Raw genomic sequence first — 20,072 nt, 5'->3', positions numbered from 1 at the left:
AGTTCCTTAGGAGATGAGGAGAGATTTCCAGTCATTGGTTGCAGTCGAATTTGTGCAGAATTGAGATTAGCATTTTTTTGAGCTTCTGAAACATTTTGACTGCCCGCGTTCAAGGATTTCAAAATTGATGAAGTGGATTGATACCCATACAAAATTGAGGGGTGTAGACTGATGTCCGTATCATTACTAGCAATTTGGTATCCTCCTTGCCCAGGTTGGCCAGCAAACATTTCATCTCCAGCTAGCTTTGTGTTTGCTGAAATTTTCTTCTGATCCTTGGGGTTTATTCCTTCGGTGGCAATGGCTAATTTTTGGAGGAGGGGTCCCTTTTGTGATTATGATCGTCCTCCACGAGGTGGAATCCCAGATTTTGTCCCAGAATTTACTTGGGAATTTTTTGACGCTCCCAGTCGACTGCGTGCTACAGTGATCGCCTCACCTCTTCGTCGATTCGTAGCAGCTGGGGATTTGTTTGGAGAAGCTGGTTTGGGTGGTTTATGCGCCTTGATGAGACGCTTCTTTGGGGACAGGTCCGGTGGAATTTCACCGGTGCACGGCTGAGAACCGTCCATTTAACGTCGGAACTAGCAGTGTAGCGACAAATCGCCTTGTACGGAGAGAAAAGTCAAATGAGGGGGCGATCTTCACACATCTTGCATATTGTATTACTTAAATTATAGGTAATTAGTAGTAGTATTGGTAGTATTATGGAAATAAAACTTTCTCTCTCTAGAACATGAGCTCTCCTCTCAGCAGCAGCTGATATGGTGAGGAAAGCAAAATCTGGAGGAGGAGGGAGTATCGTACAGCTCAATACAACCGGAAGAGACCTAAAAAAAGTTCCAATGTCATCGAAGGCAAAGAAATTTCGAAATGTCAATGCAATTCAAGGTATAGCTCCATTAGATTTGTATAGAACATTGGCATCGACATCAACAATGGTGGAGAACACGACGACAACAAAATCATGGGCAGATCAAACGGAGGAAGAGGTAAGTGAATCAGAATCAATAGGAAAACAAAGCCATGCAAAAATACCAAAAATAGGGGAAAATTGGAGTGGAATTGTAGGGAAAGGGGAATAGAGTGAAGGGTATGACCTTACCGGAAAGGAAGGGGAACAATTGAGGGAAAATGTGAAAATCACAATGGAATACATAAAAGATGAGATAATCTACTGGAGATCTGCAGTAATTTGCTACGTCCTAGGTTCAAATCCACCAGAAACAGTTATGGAAGGCTACTTCAAAAGAGTATGGGGATCACTGGGGATAGATAAAATAAACCAGGTGAACAGAGGTGTGTTCATAGTAAGATTTTACTCACTGGAGAACAAGGAGAAGGTGGTGGAGAAAGGAATTAGAATGTTTGACAAAAAACAGATGGTGGTTAAACCATGGATGTAACGACCCGACTGGTCGTTTTGCTTTTTAGAACCTCCTTCCCCTAAATAAGACTTCCGTTACTTGCTTTTACTGATTTATGACTTGCGGGGATGGTTGATTCGGGATTTGAAAGAGTTTGGATTGAAATCGAAACACTTGGTTCCTTAAGGTTGGCTTAAAAGGCTAAGTTTGACTTCGGTCAACATTTTGTGTAAACGACCTCGGAATTAGGATTTGAAGGTTCCAACATATTCGTATGATAATTTCGGACTTGGGTGTATGTTCGGATTGGGTTTTGGATGACCCGGGAGCATTTTGGCGCCTATTGTGGAAGTTAGCATTTTGGAAGAATTCCATAAGTTTGGGTTGAAGTGCATTTCAGCGTTATCGATGTCCGTTTGGGATTCAGAGTCTGGGAATAGCCCAAACTTATGGAATTCTTCCAAAATGCTAACTTTCACAATAGGCGCCGAAACGCTCCCAGGTCATCCAAAACCCAATCCGGGCATATGCCCAAGTCCGAAATCATCATACGAACCTGCTGAAACCTTTAAATCCTGATTCCGAGGTTGTTTACTCAAAAATTCAATCTTAGTAAATTCTTCCAACTTAAAGCTTCCGAAATGAGAATTCTCTTTCTAAATCAACTTCGAACTTCCCGAAATTCAATTCCGACCATGCGTACAAGTCATAATACCTGAAGTGAAGCTGCTCATGGCCTCAAACCGCTGGACGACACGCTAGAGCTCAAAATGACTGGTCGGGTCGTTACATTCTCTCCCACTTAAACATACGTTCATCCTCGAACGTGCTAAGAACTGCGCTGGAGTAGTCTAAAATAACTGTTTAACACCTTGCGCACCTACCCACGCCAGAACACATTAGCTCGATCAAATCTGAAGATATCCTCTTTCATTTAGGTAATTAAGCCTTAGAACCCAGTTCCAACATCCGGAATTCTCTGCCAGGCTTGCTTCCAACATACGAATGTCGTACCAATCACCACAGGGCACCGATCTCAAAGCCTCTTACACAGGGCACCGATCTCAGGTGACGCTAAAGACAATACCATCTTTCTCTAACCATCTGAATCCTTTCCCGCTCATCCGAGCTCTTGACATTCTTGTCGACACCAAACTGCAACCTTGATCCTCAACTTTCGAATCCCATGCCGATCACCGCACCTAATCATGCCAATGCGCAAGAGTACAAGAATTTCATCTTAACTTCCGAACTACTAATAGGGTAAACACTTCATCATATAGAAACCTTTTAATTAACTCATTTCAAGAGAACCATTGCAACACGCGACTAAATCCTCATATCTGCAGAAAATACCAACCTCAAGTAGTGGTCTAAACCACCATAACCCTTCCGGGATCCATTTGCACATAACAGGCCATAATACTCGAAAGCCTCCAAATAAGATCAGTTACGGAGACCGTCAAACCTCGCACGTATCATCACAAATCACATGAGTAACTCAACACGCTGAAGGAGCCGATCATTGCCATCATCATGCCAATTCAACCATTGCTAACCGATCCGACTTCTTCTAATTTACCCTGGACTTGCCTTAGGAATAATAATAGCTCCATTCAAAACATAGCGAACTCAATCCGCACTCGTCCTGAGTGACCCCATTTCACAAGACCACATTGTCTCAAAACCCACGAACTGTTTCATACCCTCCTTGCGCGCATAATCACGTCTTCAACTGGTACACCCATTCTGACTTAGTCCCGAATAATAATCAACTCCAAGGCTCTTCTAGCACATGAACGCTCTCTCGATGAAGTACCTGACTGAATCACTTCCCTTGTAAATCACCTTCGCACGAAGCATAATTCCTGAATCTTCCCAAAGCCTAAACATGAGTCAATAAGGCCAATAATAGCACACATTTATCAAATCGTTTGCTCAAGTTACCTCTTATGTTCTCTTTCCTTAGCCGTAATAATCCACCAATACGCCGATAACCGGAAACTTCACCAGTAGATAACCATGCAACCCAAATCGTAGGTCGTGGGACTCTCCCACTTAGATTGGAGCCACCCATTACATAACTCTGGAACCCACCAAGATTATTTCTTCATCGTCGATCTGATCTTGCACAACCAACTCGCCAAACTCCTCGAAATCCTTCCGTTTGACCTTTCATGAACAATCTAGATCACTAACCACATTCACATATTCGACCTCTTACCGAATAGCCAGTGGAATTCTTCATATCAAGCAAGCTCTTTTTTGTCGCATCCGATCGCCCGCCGTATAATAGCCAATATTCCAAGTTAAGCCCGTGGACCCAATCACCGTCCATAAAAATTCCCAAATCACTCTAAATTTTTCCTCAAGGTGTGTAGTTATCCTGCCACTGAACCCATATGCTACTCTGCCACTCTCCCACTTTGGCCAAACCCCTCTTCTTTAAGCAACTACTCGGCTTCCGCTTCTTACACCTGGCCTTCTAGAAATTTAACCACCGCATGACACTTCCCACATGTCCTTCCTCATCCTTTGCTGCTCAGTTGATGCCTTGGATCAAAATCTATCTCGGTAGCACTTGAACCAATAGATCGCTACTAACTTTAAACCTTTTCGAAGATCATCTTTCCCGAGCCGTCAACATTAGAAACACCGATTCAATCCTGAACCACCGCACTCCGCGATCTCTGACAGCCGCTTCTTCAATACTATCTCACAATATCCTGCCCCAAAGGTGAATTGTAGAAGATCATAACACCGGCGAACTTAACATATTCAATCGAGGACGACGACACCACGCCGCAGATAAAAATTCCACCACACTTGAAAATGCCATGTCTCGTTACTCTATCAACCCAAACCTGATTATTTATAGTTCGATTGCCTTTCCTCTACCGGAAATAAAATACCGAATCTTTGAATCATGCACTGAGTAGACCTCCTTTCAATCCATTCACTGCCCCGACACATAGGCAAACATCTCACCATCACCTCAATATTGTGCGATAACAACTCATGAGCATCATAGCAACCTGTGCATAGCCTCAAAGCTCTCAGAAGTACAGCTACTGAGCTGAAATGACGGAATATCCTTCCGCAAGGCGACGACAATAGCCCAATCAACTACGCAGGGGGAAACCTCCCGCACCGCATCTATAGTACCATTATGATTCTTAATTCCCGAATTATAATAAGTGCTTCGCCTTTGCATAGGATTGAATATGAAAGAAACAAAGGCATAAGCCTTAAAGGAATCGAACCGCACGATGAGGAATCAAGAAGGGAAGTGCTCTTAACAGCCCTGTAGCCTCTCGAAGATAAGTACAGACATCTCCGTACCGATCCACAAAACTCTACTGGACTTGCTCATGACTCGTGAGACCTACGGGAACCTAGTGCTTTGATACCATGTTGTCACGACCCAAAATCCATTAAAGGCCGTGATGGCGCCGGACTCCTCGGTCACGCAAGCCAACACTAAATAGTTAATTAAACTCTCATTTTAATATTTTTGAAACCATAAAGTTCCTTTAATTTAACAAGTAAAAAGTAATCTTCACGGAATAATAAAAGTGTTTACAATTTTCAATACTGAATATCCCATAATCACCCCAGAACGCGGTGTCACAAGTGCATGAGCGATCACAAGGACATCAAATGAAGTACAATAACTGTCCGAAATACAAATTTGGACAGAAATTAAATACAATACTCTGAAAGAGACTTTGCTGGTTGCGGGTCATCTCAAGAGATGTAGCTCACCTAAGTCTCCGTATTAACCATGCTGCTACGCCCACTAGGCCACTAGAGATACATGTGCCTGTGCAACAAAAATGCACAGCAAGTGTAGTATGAGTACGAAAACAACGCTTACCCAGTAAGTATCTAGTCTAACCTCGAAGAAGTAATGACGTGGGGTCAACTCCGACACTTACTAGTGGTCCAATAATATCGGGTAAGTAAAGGGGGTGAATAAACATGAAACGGAGTAAATATATGAAATAAACAAGTATAAAACACATGATACAATTCCCCTTTTTATAATTTTACTCAAGCTCTCAACTAGCAAGTTCCCTCCGTAACCGGAGCATATATATAGATAGATATAGTGGATTTCACTAAGGAAGTTGTCGTAATTCAAATCAGGAAAACATCCCTCAGATTCACTGGCTTCTAGCCAAATGTCACACACGATTCCATGAGAATAATATATATATATATATATATATATATATATAGGAAATGTCGAGGCGTACGGCCTGATCCAACATAAAAGTAAATTGTGCACTGCCGAGGGTCGAACGGCGCGAACCATAGATATATCTATTAACCTGCAGAGGCAAACGGCCTGCTCCCATGAGAGTGTGGTACATAAATCATGTCGAGGCGAATGGCATGATTCCATAAGAGTAGTAGAAGGAAATACCCCGCTCGCGAATCATACATGCAACGCGGTCAAATATAAATTTAAGGAACCACCCCGCTCGCGGATCATACTTGCGACGCGGTCAAATATAAATTTAACATTTAAATCATATCTCTTTCTTGATTCTTTTCAAAATAAGGGAAATTCAGCAATTCAGCTTGTGGCTTTTAAGGAAACTGCTCCGCTCACGAAACATACATGCGACGCAGTTACACATAGGTTTCGTAAGCTATTATAATATTTCTCTATTCTTTTCAAAAATACGAAGTTCAAATGAAACCTTTTAAATCTTATATTCTTCAAATTTCACTCATTTCAAAATATTTAATAAGCAAACTCAATCTCGCTACCTCTCAAAGCAAGCAATAAATATAAATCAATAACAATATCAACAGGGCATGATGTAATCCTAAAACTACCAGGACATAGGCATAGCAAGTAGCTACATACGGACTCTCGTCACCTCGTGCATACGTAGCCCCCACAAGTAGAAGCACATAATAATTTAGTTCACCAATGGGGTTAATTCCCTCTTACAAGGTTAGAAAGGAGACTTACCTCGCTCCGAAGTTCCATAACCGACTCCATCGCCACTCTAGCACCTCAAACAGATGCCCAATGCTCCAAAACTAGCCTAACAATGCGCAAACCAATGAAAATACACTCTAACACTCATAACAACACTATTTACAACAATTCCCAACTCCGCTCGGAAAGTCGATAGAAATCACCCTCGGGCCCACGTGCCCGAATTTTAAAAAATTTCGAAGATAAACATTACCCATAACCTTACGAACTCAAATATATAATTTATTCCCAATTTCATGTCCAATTTCGTGATCAAAATCTAAGAATACAAATTTCTAGGTTTTCTTCCAAATCCAATAATTTCTACAATTTTTTATGTCTAAATCCATATATAATCCAAGTATTTAACTTGCAATAGGTGGGAATCACTTGCCTTGACATAGATGATGAAAATCTCCCTTCCAAGAGCTCCAAAAATCGTCCAACCCAAATAAAAATGGGAGAAAAATAGGCCAAGTACCGTTTTTATAAAACCCTTCTTCCAAGCGACATTTCCGCACCTACGGAATAGTAGCCGCTTTTGCGGCTCCGCAGGTGCGGTCAAAATCCCGCTCCTGCGGTCCTCCTCCGCTTCTGCGCCTCTTTCTTTGCTTCTTCGCTTGCGCAGATCCGGCCACAACTCCGCACCTGCGGTCCTTCGCCTGACTGCTCCGCTCCGCTTCTGCGACACCTAGGCCGTTTCTGCGGCTCCGCACCTGCGGCCAAAGCCTCGCAGGTGCGGTTACACTAGATACCAGCTATTTCAATTCTTCTTCAAATTCCAAATTTGATCCGTTAACCACCCGGAATCCACCCGAGGCCCCCGGGACCCCGACCAACCATGCCAACCAGTCCCAAAACATAGGGGTGTGCATTCGATTTATCGATTCGATTTTGACCCTTATCGATAATTACTTATCGATTATCGATTTGTACATATGCTTATCGTTATCGTTTCAATAAGGTTTCGATTTTTTTGAATTTGATTTATCGATTTTGGGGGCTTATCGATTCGGTTATCGATTACACCAATAAGAAAATTTGCGGGATTCTACGGAAAGTATATCGCTATAAACGTGCCTAACTAATATGGACAAAAAGAAGCTAAAATAAGACGAACACCATTTATAATATAAAAATTATGTCAACAAGCACATGCAACAAAACTAAAGTAAGGGATCAAATGTTTGCCACCAACACTCCAACGGTATAAAAAAAACAAAACAAAACAAAACAAAACACATCATCACAGCTAATTCTGTTTTCCATTAATTTGAACTTCATTCCCTTGATCTTTAAATATGATCATTCCTTAAATGTGGTAGAGGAAATAATAGGGTAAGGGACTTAGGGTAAAGGAAAGGGTATAGATTAAGGAAAATAATATTGTATAGCCGCTTTCAAATAGTAGCGGAATATTAATCTACACAAATAGGTAATTACTTATTTAACAAGTGTCTACAGTCTAGGGGTGTGCATTCGATTTATCGATTCGATTTTGACCCTTATCGATTATCGATTTGTACATATGCTTATCGTTATCGTTTCAATAAGGTTTCGATTTTTTCGATTTCGATTTCGATAACAAATAATCGATTCGATTTATCGATAAACCGATTCGAATGCAAACCCCTACCAAAACATAATGCGGACCTGCTCGAGGCCTCAAATCACATCAAACAACGTCGAAATCACGAATCATACCCCAATTCAAGCTTTATGAACTTTAGAACTTCAAACTTCTACATTCGATGCCGAAACCTCTCAAATCATGCCCGATTGACCTTAAATTTTGCTCACAAGTCATATTCGACATTACGGACCTACTCCAACTTCTGGAATTGTAATCCGACCCCGATATCAAAAAGTCCACTTCAGGTTAAACTTTTCAAAAACTTTCAAATTTCTAACTTTAGCCAAATGACTCCAAAATGACCTACAGACCTCCAAATCCACTTCTGTTCGCGCTCCCAATACCAGAATCACCATACGGAGCTATTCCAGACTCGTAATCCCAAACGGACATCGATAACACTAAATTGCACTTCAACCCAAACTTATAGAATTCTTCGAAAATGCTAACTTCCACAATAGGCGCCGAAACGCTCCCGGTCATCCAAAACCCAATCCGGGTATATGCCCAAGTCCAAAATCATCATACGAACCTGCTGAAACCTTTAAATCCTGATTCCATGGTCGTTTACTCAAAAATTCAATCTTAGTAAATTCTTCCAACTTAAAGCTTCCGAAATGAGAATTCTCTTTCCAAATCAACTCTGAACTTCCCGGAATTCAATTTCGACCATGCGTACAAGTCATAATACCTGAAGTGAAGCTGCTCATGGCCTCAAACCACTGCTTAAAACGACTGGTCCGGTCGTTACATCTTGAGAAGGATTTTCATCTAGCTTTTAGAGGTAAGTAATTTCTACCATATGTGAGTTAAGTACTTAGATTATGGGTAGATTAACATGTATAAAATTGTGAAAATTATGGGTTTAGAGAAAAACCTAGGGTTTTGATAATAATGAGATTCTACCACGAAAATGATTATGAAACTTAGTGAAAATCGTATATTATGTTCCTTAAGTCATGGGTAACAACTTCCTTCGAAAATTTTTAAAATCCGGGCACGTGGGCCCGAGGTAAATTTTAGGAATCTTGCCTTTGGGGTTGGGTAATCACTTTAATAGTTAGAATATGAACGTTTGAACTTATATGATTGGTTTTTACACTATTTGAATAGTTTTGGATTGTTCGGCTCCGATTTGAGGGTTTGAGCGCATTCTTGAGTTTGGAAGTAGGCTTTGAGGCGAGGTAGTCTCTTTTCTATCCTTGTAAGAGGGAGATTTCCCCATAGGTGAATTTAATTAATATGTGATTATTTGTGGGAGCTACGTATGCACGAAGTGATGAGAGTCCGTACGTAGCTACTATTTCTGTTATATCCGGTAGTTATAGGTCTACACCATACTTTGTGGTCACCATTATTTGATTATACGTGCTAATTGTAACAAAAGGAAGTAAGCTGAGGATTTCTAAGGATTTAAAGGCTTCAAGTTGAATTGTCTTCATTTTTAAAAGAATCAAGAAAGGGTTATGATTTAAATGATAAAATTATACTTGACCGCGTCGCACGCATGATCCGCGAGCAGGGTAATTCCTTAAATTTATATTGACCGCAACGCATTTATGATTCGCGAGCGGGGTGAATAGATGCATCTATGGTTCCCGCCGTTCGACCCTCGGCAGTGCAAAATTTACATTTATGTTGGATCGGGTCGAACGTACTCGGTGGTATTTTGTGTGTGATAATAGAACTGGAGCTCTTTATAGTTTGTATAATTTGCTGCTTGAAAAGTCACTTCTTTTAAATGAAGAAAGTGCCTTAAATTCTTAAATATGATGGAAGGATTTTCCAGTTATTATTCTTGTTCTAAGCTTATTGTTATCTACATACATTATGATTTAAATTTGGAACTTCATATTGTTATATTGTTGGCCCTAGTAAGTGTCGGAGTCGACCCCTCGTCACTACTTCTTCGAGGTTAGACGAGATACTTACTGGGTATATATTTTTATGTACTCACGCTACACTTCTGTACTTGATTGTACAGGATTTGAGGCAGGTGTATCTGGCCACCAGTGCGGTGCATAGATTGAGTCCCCAGCTTGAGACTTCCCGGTGAGCTGCCCTTTTAAGCTATTCTACAGCAGCTGGAGTCTCTCTTATGCTTTATTTTCAGTCTATTTCCTTTCAGGCAGTAGGCTAGCATTTGTTTTGTACATTATACTAGATTGCCCACATACTTGTGATACTAGGTCTTGGCTACATTAGTAGACTTATGGTTTTGATTTGTTCACATGATTACGATTCGTACTGATTGCTTCCATTTATTTATGTTAAAACTGCAAACTCCTAAATCTTCTTTTTTAAATAAGGAAAAAGCCATTGTTTACAAATTTATCTAAAATGAAAAATCACTAATTGATCAGTGTTAGCTTGCCTAACCACAATGTTGTGCGCCATCACGGCCTATAATGGAATTGGGTCCTGACAATGGTCGTGTGGAACATGGATTAGTATTATGTCACCGGACATTAAATTTGATAAGCGGGTGGTTGATAAAATTCCTGTGTGGATTAGATTGATGAATTTGGATATCAAGTACTAGGGTCAAAATGCCCTAACAAAAATTGCAGGAATGATAAGCAACCCTCTAAAAGCGGACATAGCAACAACACAAAAGCAGAGGCTACAATTTGCAAGAATTTTGGTTGAAGTTGAACCAAATCAGATATATCCAAACATGGTGATGTTTGAGAATGAATGTGGAGCGATCATTGAGCAAGAGGTTAGCTATGAATGGAAACCAATATTTTGTAAAGTATGTGGCAATTTTGGACATGATATTAGAGAATGTAGAAAGCAATTAAGGCAGGACAAGGCAGGGGAGCTAATCACAAAAGAAACAGGCAACAACAATACAAAGGGTGACATGGGGAAGGAGAAACCAGAGGAACAGCAACAAAAGGAAGCAAGGGACATTACCCCAATAGCAAATGGGAGTAACAATGATAAGCAGCAGGAAACAAAGATTAAGAGAGCTAAGGCAAACAAAGCTGCTCTTAATCTTTGCACAGAGTGGTCCTATACTACAAATCATTCTAAACATAATGCAGAAAGGATATAGATATTGTGGAGACCTCAGATTTTTACTATAAAAGTGGAATGGTGACAGAACAACTCATTCATAGTATCACAACTCACAGTAGCACAGGGAAGAGGATTAATGTGACAATGGTGTATGGATTTAATGATCAAGCACTAAGGGATGACTTATGGAGAGACATAAGAATGATAGCTAATCAAATGGTAGGGGCATGGGCAATTATGGGAGATTTCAACTCTATACTCAATCAAGAGGATAGAGTAGGGAGTAAGGTGACATATGCAGAAATAAAAGAGTTTAAGGAATGTGTGGAACATTGTGGACTTCAAGAGCTAAAATCATCGGGGTGTTTTTATACATGGATTAATAAACATGAAGGACAGGATAGAGTGCTCAGTAGAATTGACAGGGTAATCACCAACAATGACTGGGTGAATAAATTGCCAGCATCCGAGGTTCATTATATGCCAGCAAGAGTATATGATCATAGTCTTGCAATAATCAAATGGGAGGGAACAGGTGCGCCTAAGATGAGGATATTCAGATACTACAACATGTGAAGCATGGAAAATTCCTTCATGACAAGACTGGAGGGAAGCTGGAGACAACCAATACAGGGGACAAACATGTTTATAGTGGTGGAAAAACTGAACAGACTTAAAAAAGTGTTGCTAAAGTTAAATAGAGACAAGTTTGCAGAAATAGAGAAACAGGAAGATGAAAGCATGAAGAAGATGATAGAATGCCAAGAGAAAATACAAAAAGATCCCAGGAATGAAAGATTAGGCAAAGAGGGGATGGAATTGACAAAGCAATACATATACTAGAAGGATTAAACTGCTTACAGCAAAAGAGTAAAGTGCAATGGCTTAAATATGGAGACATGAACACAAACTACTTCCACTCGGTGATCAAGGCAAAGAGAGCAGTAAGCAGAATATTCACAATCCAGAACATGCAAGGAGAAACAGTCCAATCAATAGATGAAGTAGCTGATACCTTCAAGGAAATTCTATACAAGCTTACTGGGTACTGACAAGCAGAACAGAGATCATGTGGCAAGCCACATAGTTAAAGAAGGACAGATTGTTTCAGAAGAACAAAGGAATCATCTGATAAGAGAGTTTTCACAAAAGGAAGTCAAAGAGGTACTATGGGATATAGAAGGGACAAAGGCACCAGGACCTGATGGGTATGGAAGTCAATTTTTTAAGGATAGCCGGAACATTGTAGGGGTGGATATCACTGCAGCTGTGCTGGAATTTTTCCAATCTGTGAAAATGCTCAAAGCTCTTAACAATACAGTGATCACTCCCATACCAAAAAATTCTCATGTTACAACAGTTGAAGATTATAGACTCATAGCATGTTGTAATGTGGTGTACAAGATAATCCCAAAGATGATGTGTAACAGATTGAAAATGGTGCTGCCAGACATCATCTCACAAAACCAAAGTGCCTTTGTAGCATGGAGAACAATAGTGCAGAACATACTGATATGTCAAGATTTGGTCAGATTATATAATAGGAAACAAACTACTAAAACCTGCTTAATAAAGGTGGATTTGAAAAAGGCATATGATTCTATTGAATGGAAGTTTGTAGAGGAAATTATGCATGCACTAAACTTCCCTGGACTGTTCATAAGGTGGATTATGGCATGTATCACAACAATCAGCCACAGCATAAACTTAAATGGACGATGCTATGGCAGAATAAAGGGGGAAAGAGGACTAAGACAGGGAGACCCAATCTCACCCCTACTGTTTGTGATTTATATGGAATATTTTACGCGAATCATGGGGCATGTAGCTAAACAGAAAGAGTTTACTTATCAAACAAAATGCAAAGGATTGAAGATGACACACCTATATTTTGCGGATGATATGATACTATTCAGCAAAGCAAATTATGCATCATTACTGCTCATGCTAAGGGGTCTCAAGTCATCTTCAAATGCATCTGGTATGACAGTTAATGCAAATAAATTGAATATCTTCTGTGCAAGTATGAATGGAAGATAGATAGAAGACATATGTGAGCTGACAGGATATAAGAAAGGTAAACTACCATTTAAATACCTAGGAGTGCCTATATCACCAAAGAAACTAAATGTAGTAGATTGTGAAATGCTGATAGACAAGATTCTGGTAAGGATAAAAAGATGGGGGTCTAGAAACTTACAATATGCAGGGAGAACTCAATTGGTAAACACTATGTTGCTACACCTGCACTCATACTGGGCATCCATATTCATTCTTCCAAAAAAGGTCATGAAAGAAATTGTAGCTATATGTAGGAATTACTTATGGGATGGGAAAATTTTCACGAACAAATCACCACTGGTAGCATGGGACCTAGTATGCCGACCAAAAAGAGATGGAGGATTAGGAATACAAGAATGTTTGGCATGGAATGAAGTAGCAGTGGCAAAATATGTATGGAATATAGAGCAAAAAAGTGATTCATTATGGGTCAAATGGCAAAATCACATATACATAAAGGGTAAGGATTGGTGACAATACAACCCACCACAAGATTGTGCATGGTATTGGAAGAAGATATGTGATATCAAAACAGTCTTTACTTCAGGCTTTGGAAAAAAAAGGGTGGAAGGGGAAAATGAATAGATACACAGTAAATGAAGGATACCAATGGAGAAGAGGAGCAGCACCTAAGTGGCCATATGCATGATGGATTTGGATTAGATTAAATATTCCAAAACACTGCTTTATAGGCTGGTTGATCATGAGATAGAGACTGCTTACAAGGGACAGATTGCATATGATGGGAGTGAGCCAGGAGAAAACATGTCTACTATGTGGAATGCAAGATGAAACAGTACAGCACTTGTATTTCGAGTGCCAGCTTTCCAGAAGATGCATTGATGAACTATGCAGCTGGTTGGGAATAAAGCTAAATCAACCAGATATGCAGAGCATTTGGAGGAGAATAGGAAGATGTATAAAGGGGAGAATCTGCAGAGGTTTTGTGACCTCAATCATCACAGCAACAATGTATGAAATATGGCGAGCAAGGAATGAAGCTCTATGGAATCAGAAAGTGCCAATGCCAACAAAGATGTGGAAGAGCATTAAAGAGGATAGCAAGTACAGGCTGCAACTTATAGTAGATAACAGAAAGAATAGGAAAGAAATAGAGTGGATCAATTATTTGTATAGATAAAAAAAATGACTAGATTCTAATAGGGCAGACCTACCTAGTAGGGATGCGCAAGGATGATACAGTTTGGTGTTGAGCTAGATAGAGTAGCTTATAGATTATGGTAGGGATATAACATTTGTAAATAACTTTGTCCGGTAGAGATCAATAAAAAAAATTCTTTCACAAAAAAATTATAGGTAACTAACTGGAGAAAAAATTGTCGATAAAATAAATTGAAAAAATGCACAAAGCAGGAGACAGAAATAATAGCGATGTTATACTTTAATTTTTTAAAATAAAATGAAGTAAATAACACAAAAAATATTATTGATTATTGATAAATGATTGTAAAAATTTAATGAAATAATACAATTTAATATGTTCAAATAAACCCTATCATAATTTAATATTCTTTGATATGATCCGCGCATCGCGCGAGTACGTATACTAGTAATGATTAAAATGTATACATTTAGTGCAAAGATTCTCAAACTTATAAAAACAATTTATCCGACATTTCCCGATATTAGACATCAGACCATTTGTTACTTATCTACAGAATCATTTTATTACAATTTTAGTTGTGATAAAACGCTTTAAAATTCTGTGAATTAAGATCCTCTAGGTATGAAGCATATTAGCTCCTTAGTGAGCTTATTCGGCATGAATTCAAACTAGTTGGACATTAAATTTCTAGATATCAAATGCCTAAATGAAAAAAAATAACATTCTTAAAAAGTGTAGGTAAATTCCGTGGTCTACAATAGGAACACGAGGTTATGATCAACATCACTTAATTTTTCAGTGACTGGTCGTAATCACTATCATCATTGCATCCTATCAATATTCTCATTCGTGCATGATAGCAATAGTTAATATTTCATATGTAGTTGTTTTCACTTTTCAGTACAATATAGCATTGCGAACTGTTCAAACGTATATTTGGAATTTTGTTTTAATGTGTTCCCGAATTATATCCAAGTGGTGAATTGTTACTGCATCAGCTCATTAAATGGAAGAAGATAAAAGGAACTCATTATTAAACAAACAATGGCTGATTGAGGATTTAGAGTAATTGAATTGTGTGTGTCTATATAATATCTGAATTAGATACAGTGGATTCAATTGAACCCGTTGTATCTATTCTAGATCCGCTACGGCTCATGATTGAATAAATAAAAAACATACGTGCAAGAGAAGAAGTCTCTTTTCTTTGCTGAACTCTTTGCAAATACATGGATATATATAGTTCAACACCATACAGAATATGCACAAATTAAAGACACGACAAGTCGACAACCATAGACTAGAAATTACAACGACGTACGTGACATCACTCTCAAATTATTAGAGTACTATACTTTCATGCACACACGAAGATGTACAAAGTTTTGAGAATAATGTTGAAAGGCCATGCATGCTGTAACCATGCATTCTCAGTTAATTAGGAGGTATCCACTGTAGCTCAATGCCATAGTGCCATGCAGTAATAGAGTCTTCAGCCTTAAAATCAACAAAAGAAGTATAGGCAGTGCACCCTGTAACCCTAACCCTAATTCTATGAGAAGTCATCGATGCATCTTTCAAGTAACTGCAACACAATGTGTTCTTACAGTTCCTTCCTTCACGACTCGACTCCTCAAACTTCCTACAAGGGCTAGTTGAAGAACAGTTCAATGGGGACTGAAGGATATTCTCAGAACAATTAAATAGCATAACCGTGTTTCGCGAAGATATGTTGAAAGGAGAGTTTTCGTCAATCTTTAAGCCACCTAAGGATAGATCAGAAGATTGACAAGAGTCTTTTTGTATGAAAGGAGGGCTAATAACAAGTCTAGATGTAGATGGATTGATACTGAGGATTTTGTAGTAGAATCCTACAGAGGACAAGAACTCTAAGTTGTAATTGTTGCAGTAAACCTTATAGTTAGGGTTACCACAATTATCACTAGTACTAAGAGGGTATGGCACATCCATTGTGCCACATTTTGGACAGTTAATATAATTAGGAGATGCTGAGACTGAAGCAAATGGAAAGAGAAAAAGAAAGACCAAAGCAATCATGGTTAATTAACAAGTATAGTAAGTACTCTTCTAATTAACAAGTTTTTTGATGAAGCAAGAATAGCTGGAGTTCTGCATCTATTTATACATAGTTTTAAAGCTCTAAGCATGTCATTAGTTAAGCAAAAATTAATTTCCTCTAATTTATTAAGGAAAAATAAAATCATAGTGCCAATATTTGAGTCTGATATTATCTGATGAGCAAGATGCAATGGTATCCAAGTGTCATTTACGTAGTATGTAAAGGAGATATTATTGGCTAAACTTAGACCGTCACAAAAATGAAAGCTCATTGGTTCCGTATTCCAATTACTAAGGCAGCTAACATCAGCCACCGCAGTTTGTTTCATTTCTTTATCTGACAAATTTTTATTAATCAATACGTTACTTAATTCGCCTCCTATAATCTGTATTTTTCTAGACATTCTCCAATATTTTGATTTTCAATTACAACCAAACTCGCATAGTATTCAGAGCAACTTGCACTTTTAGTACTTATTTCATAAGGAAAATTTTCACAACTAAAAATGAATATACTTGAGTCTTAAGATGGAAAGGGTATGAAATAGACGTTTTCATTCAATCTCTTTTAATGTATGAAATTAATTTGCACAAAAAAGTGAGCGTTGGGACTCGTCTGTTGATTCGCTTCTTTCTCCTTTAAAGGTATTGGCAATTTGTAGCCAATGATATATGAACAATTGCCAATTTCCAAATCAAGGAAAGCGGCCAATCATTCAGCTACATATAAACAAAGCCTAAAAGGCAGAAACTCTTTTTTAAGAGGCAGAATTGGGACTCACTCGGGGCTCCCCCCGGGGCAGAGCTCTCGTAAAACGCCCCAGGGCTTATGTATGGGACTTAGTTCCATGAGACTTACGCCTTGGCCATCGGGGCTTACGCCCCGGGCACGCCCAACGCCCAGCGTACTGGGGTCGCCTAATAGAACTTTATGCAATTATATGTAACTAACCTTGTAAATCCTCAAATTTTCTTAATAAATCGTTAACTATTCAAAATTACTTTTTTCTTAATCATAAATCATTAAGTTGTGAGTATTTTATGTCATAATTAAAATAAAAATTATTGCACGTTATCCATTAAGACTGCTATGATAGTTGATTTTAAATAAATCTTTCTTTTAAAAAGTATTTATTTATTAACTTTTGTTATGTGTCTTTGCTATATAATAGTCCATAATTATTTTTATAATTATTTTTTTCACGTTTACGAGATACAATACTTATTAATTTAATAGCTCAGTATTAGCTAGTGATTATTACAAATAATTAGTTATCATGGTATTGTATGGTGAATTATGTTGTCACATTATTAACTTATTGAAACTTAAAAATAAATGATGCTAGAGAATCATATTTAAATTGTGAATTATGTTTTTATATAAATTCTCTTTCAAATAGAAAGCATATTAAATAAAAGGAGTATTTTAAGAAAAATATCAAATTATAATATCGAAATTCTTTCAAGATTTATTACTCCTTCAGAGATACATATAAGATTTCGTACTGAATACATTACTTTTGATGTTTGAGTTGTAACAGCATTGCAGCTAATTTGCATATTATGATATATGTCATACTTTTCGTATTATTCATAGTTGAATTATAATTTATAAATATTTTAAATAGCTTATTTGTTATAATTTTGTGAGTTTAATGTAATTTTTATAATTATTTTTATTTTATACTATCTTAAAATTCTTAAAATTAGTAAAATTTAAAGATCCATGGGACTTACGCCCCATATCTCAAGGCTTACGCCTCGCCTCGTCAGAGGTTATAAAACGTCTTGCCTTACGCTCCCGCCTTTTAAAACAATGGGCAGACATACTTTAAACATATAACACAAATATAAGATGAAGTAAAGAGATCTTGAGTTGTCACATAATATCTTAACAGAAAGAGAAATCAGACCAAAAATTTAATAAGTGAAAGAGCAGCAATCCTAAGTTAATGAAAGTGCTCAAATGAAGTGGTCCATGAGTTGTATATTCACTACTGCTGGTCTCATTCAGACAGGATATGCTTTTTTCGTAGAAATCAAATGTTTTCCTTGGCCACCGCGTGGCAACTGGCAAGGTTAGAGTAATATAAAATTCTAGGTCACCGCACAAATTCCATCTTACCTGTTCAGAGATTGATTTAAGGGATATCATTCTACCTTTTACTGGGTGTTTAAGGGAAAATCGAAAAACCACGTCATGGCGCATATTTTGTACTATATGCGAAACTATATAATACAAATTTTGTGTTGGACTAAATAAAGTAGCAGACAGAACAGGACAGATCACCAAAGGTTATGTGGATAATAAATATTTCCTTCATTTTTAACAAGAAATATCGGGATTTTAGAGTAATATAAGATTCTGTGTGAAATTGAAAATATTTGTAATATCATTTATTTGGTATTAAAACCAAAAAAGAAAAAAAAAAAGGAAAAAAGCTAATTTAGAAACTGAACTAAATATACACCTCCGTAATTTAACATATATATAGCTAACTTTTTGTGGATACAAGAATAAATTTTTGCGTATACATTTGTCTTTTACATTTCATGGTTTATCACTAAGTTACCCTCGACACTTCATTATTTGGGAGACATTTCTATGGGAGAAATTCAAAAATAGCCAGATTTACAAGTGGTCATTTAAAAATAGCCACAGTTTCAAAAGTAATCGAAATTTAGCCACTTTTCATGTAAAGATAAATCTGAACGAAAACACTGTCAAAATCCGAAAAGTACTCCAGCATAATATACTGGAGTTCCAGCATAAGTATACTGGAACTCCAGCATATTATAATGGAGTTTCAGCATAAATATACTGGAACTCCAGTATAATATATCGGTCTAGTATAATATGATGGAAGTTCATACAGAGGTGCTCCAATCTCCATTATATTATGCTGGAAGTTCATATACAGGTGCACCAATCTCCAGTATATTATGCTAGACTGGTCCTTATTGCAGCAAAATAGTGACTATTTTTCAATAACTTTACAAACGCTGGCTATTTTTAAATGACCAGTCCGAAAACTAGCTAGCACGTGCTCTTTTAACCATTTCTATACATGTGCCAAAGTGACCGATATGGTTAAACATGTATTGAACTTATTAGGAAAGTGAGGGGGAAATGGCGATAAACATGCAAAGACATAACTAAATTTTAATTTGATGGTTTTAATTTTTATGTTTAAGTCATTGAACCCCGTTTGCACTTTTAAATTATGGGGTCAAAATATAATACTTACTGAAATAAGCTCCTTACTAAAATTACTGTAAGTCAATTGAATCCATACCCAATGTCTTAACAGGCAGGCGCGTGAGGCGAGACGTTTTACCTTTAACGAGACAAGGCGTAAGTCCCACGGATCTTTAAATTTTACTAATTTTAAGATAGTATAAAATTAAAAATAATTATAAATTACATTAAAATCATAAAATTATAACAAACAATCTATTTAAAATATTTATAAATTATAATTCAACTATGAATAATACGAAAAGTATGACATATATCATAATATGCAAATTAGCTGCAACGTCGTTACAACTCAAACATCAAAAGTAATGTATGCGATGTGAAATCTTATATGTATCTCTTAAGAAGTAATGAATCTTGAAAGAATTTCGATATTATAATTTAATTTCTTTTTAAATATTCCTTGTAATTAATATGCTTTCTATTTGAAAGAGAATTTATATAAAAACATAATTCACAATTTAAATATGATTCTCTAGCATCATTTATTTTTAAGTTTCAACAAGTTAATAAAGTGACACATAATT

General features: G+C 37.5%; 2 protein-coding genes across 2 annotated transcripts; one reads left to right on the top strand and one right to left on the bottom strand.

Moving 5' to 3' along the window:
- LOC109231740 lies at positions 10,569 to 11,057 on the top strand. The gene has a single exon (XM_019397373.1). It carries the CDS (start codon positions 10,569 to 10,571, stop codon positions 11,055 to 11,057), a length of 489 nt encoding a protein of 162 aa, XP_019252918.1.
- On the bottom strand, positions 15,615 to 16,178 carry LOC109231738 (wall-associated receptor kinase-like 20). Its single transcript, XM_019397372.1, has one exon. The coding sequence runs from the start codon at positions 16,176 to 16,178 to the stop codon at positions 15,642 to 15,644; it is 537 nt and encodes a 178-aa protein (XP_019252917.1). The 3' UTR covers positions 15,615 to 15,641.

This window comes from Nicotiana attenuata, chromosome 8, assembly GCF_001879085.1.
Source record: "Nicotiana attenuata strain UT chromosome 8, NIATTr2, whole genome shotgun sequence".
NCBI lineage: Eukaryota > Viridiplantae > Streptophyta > Magnoliopsida > Solanales > Solanaceae > Nicotiana > Nicotiana attenuata.
The sequence above is the reverse complement of the archived record's forward strand: the minus strand, read 5'-3'. Positions and strand labels throughout refer to the sequence as shown.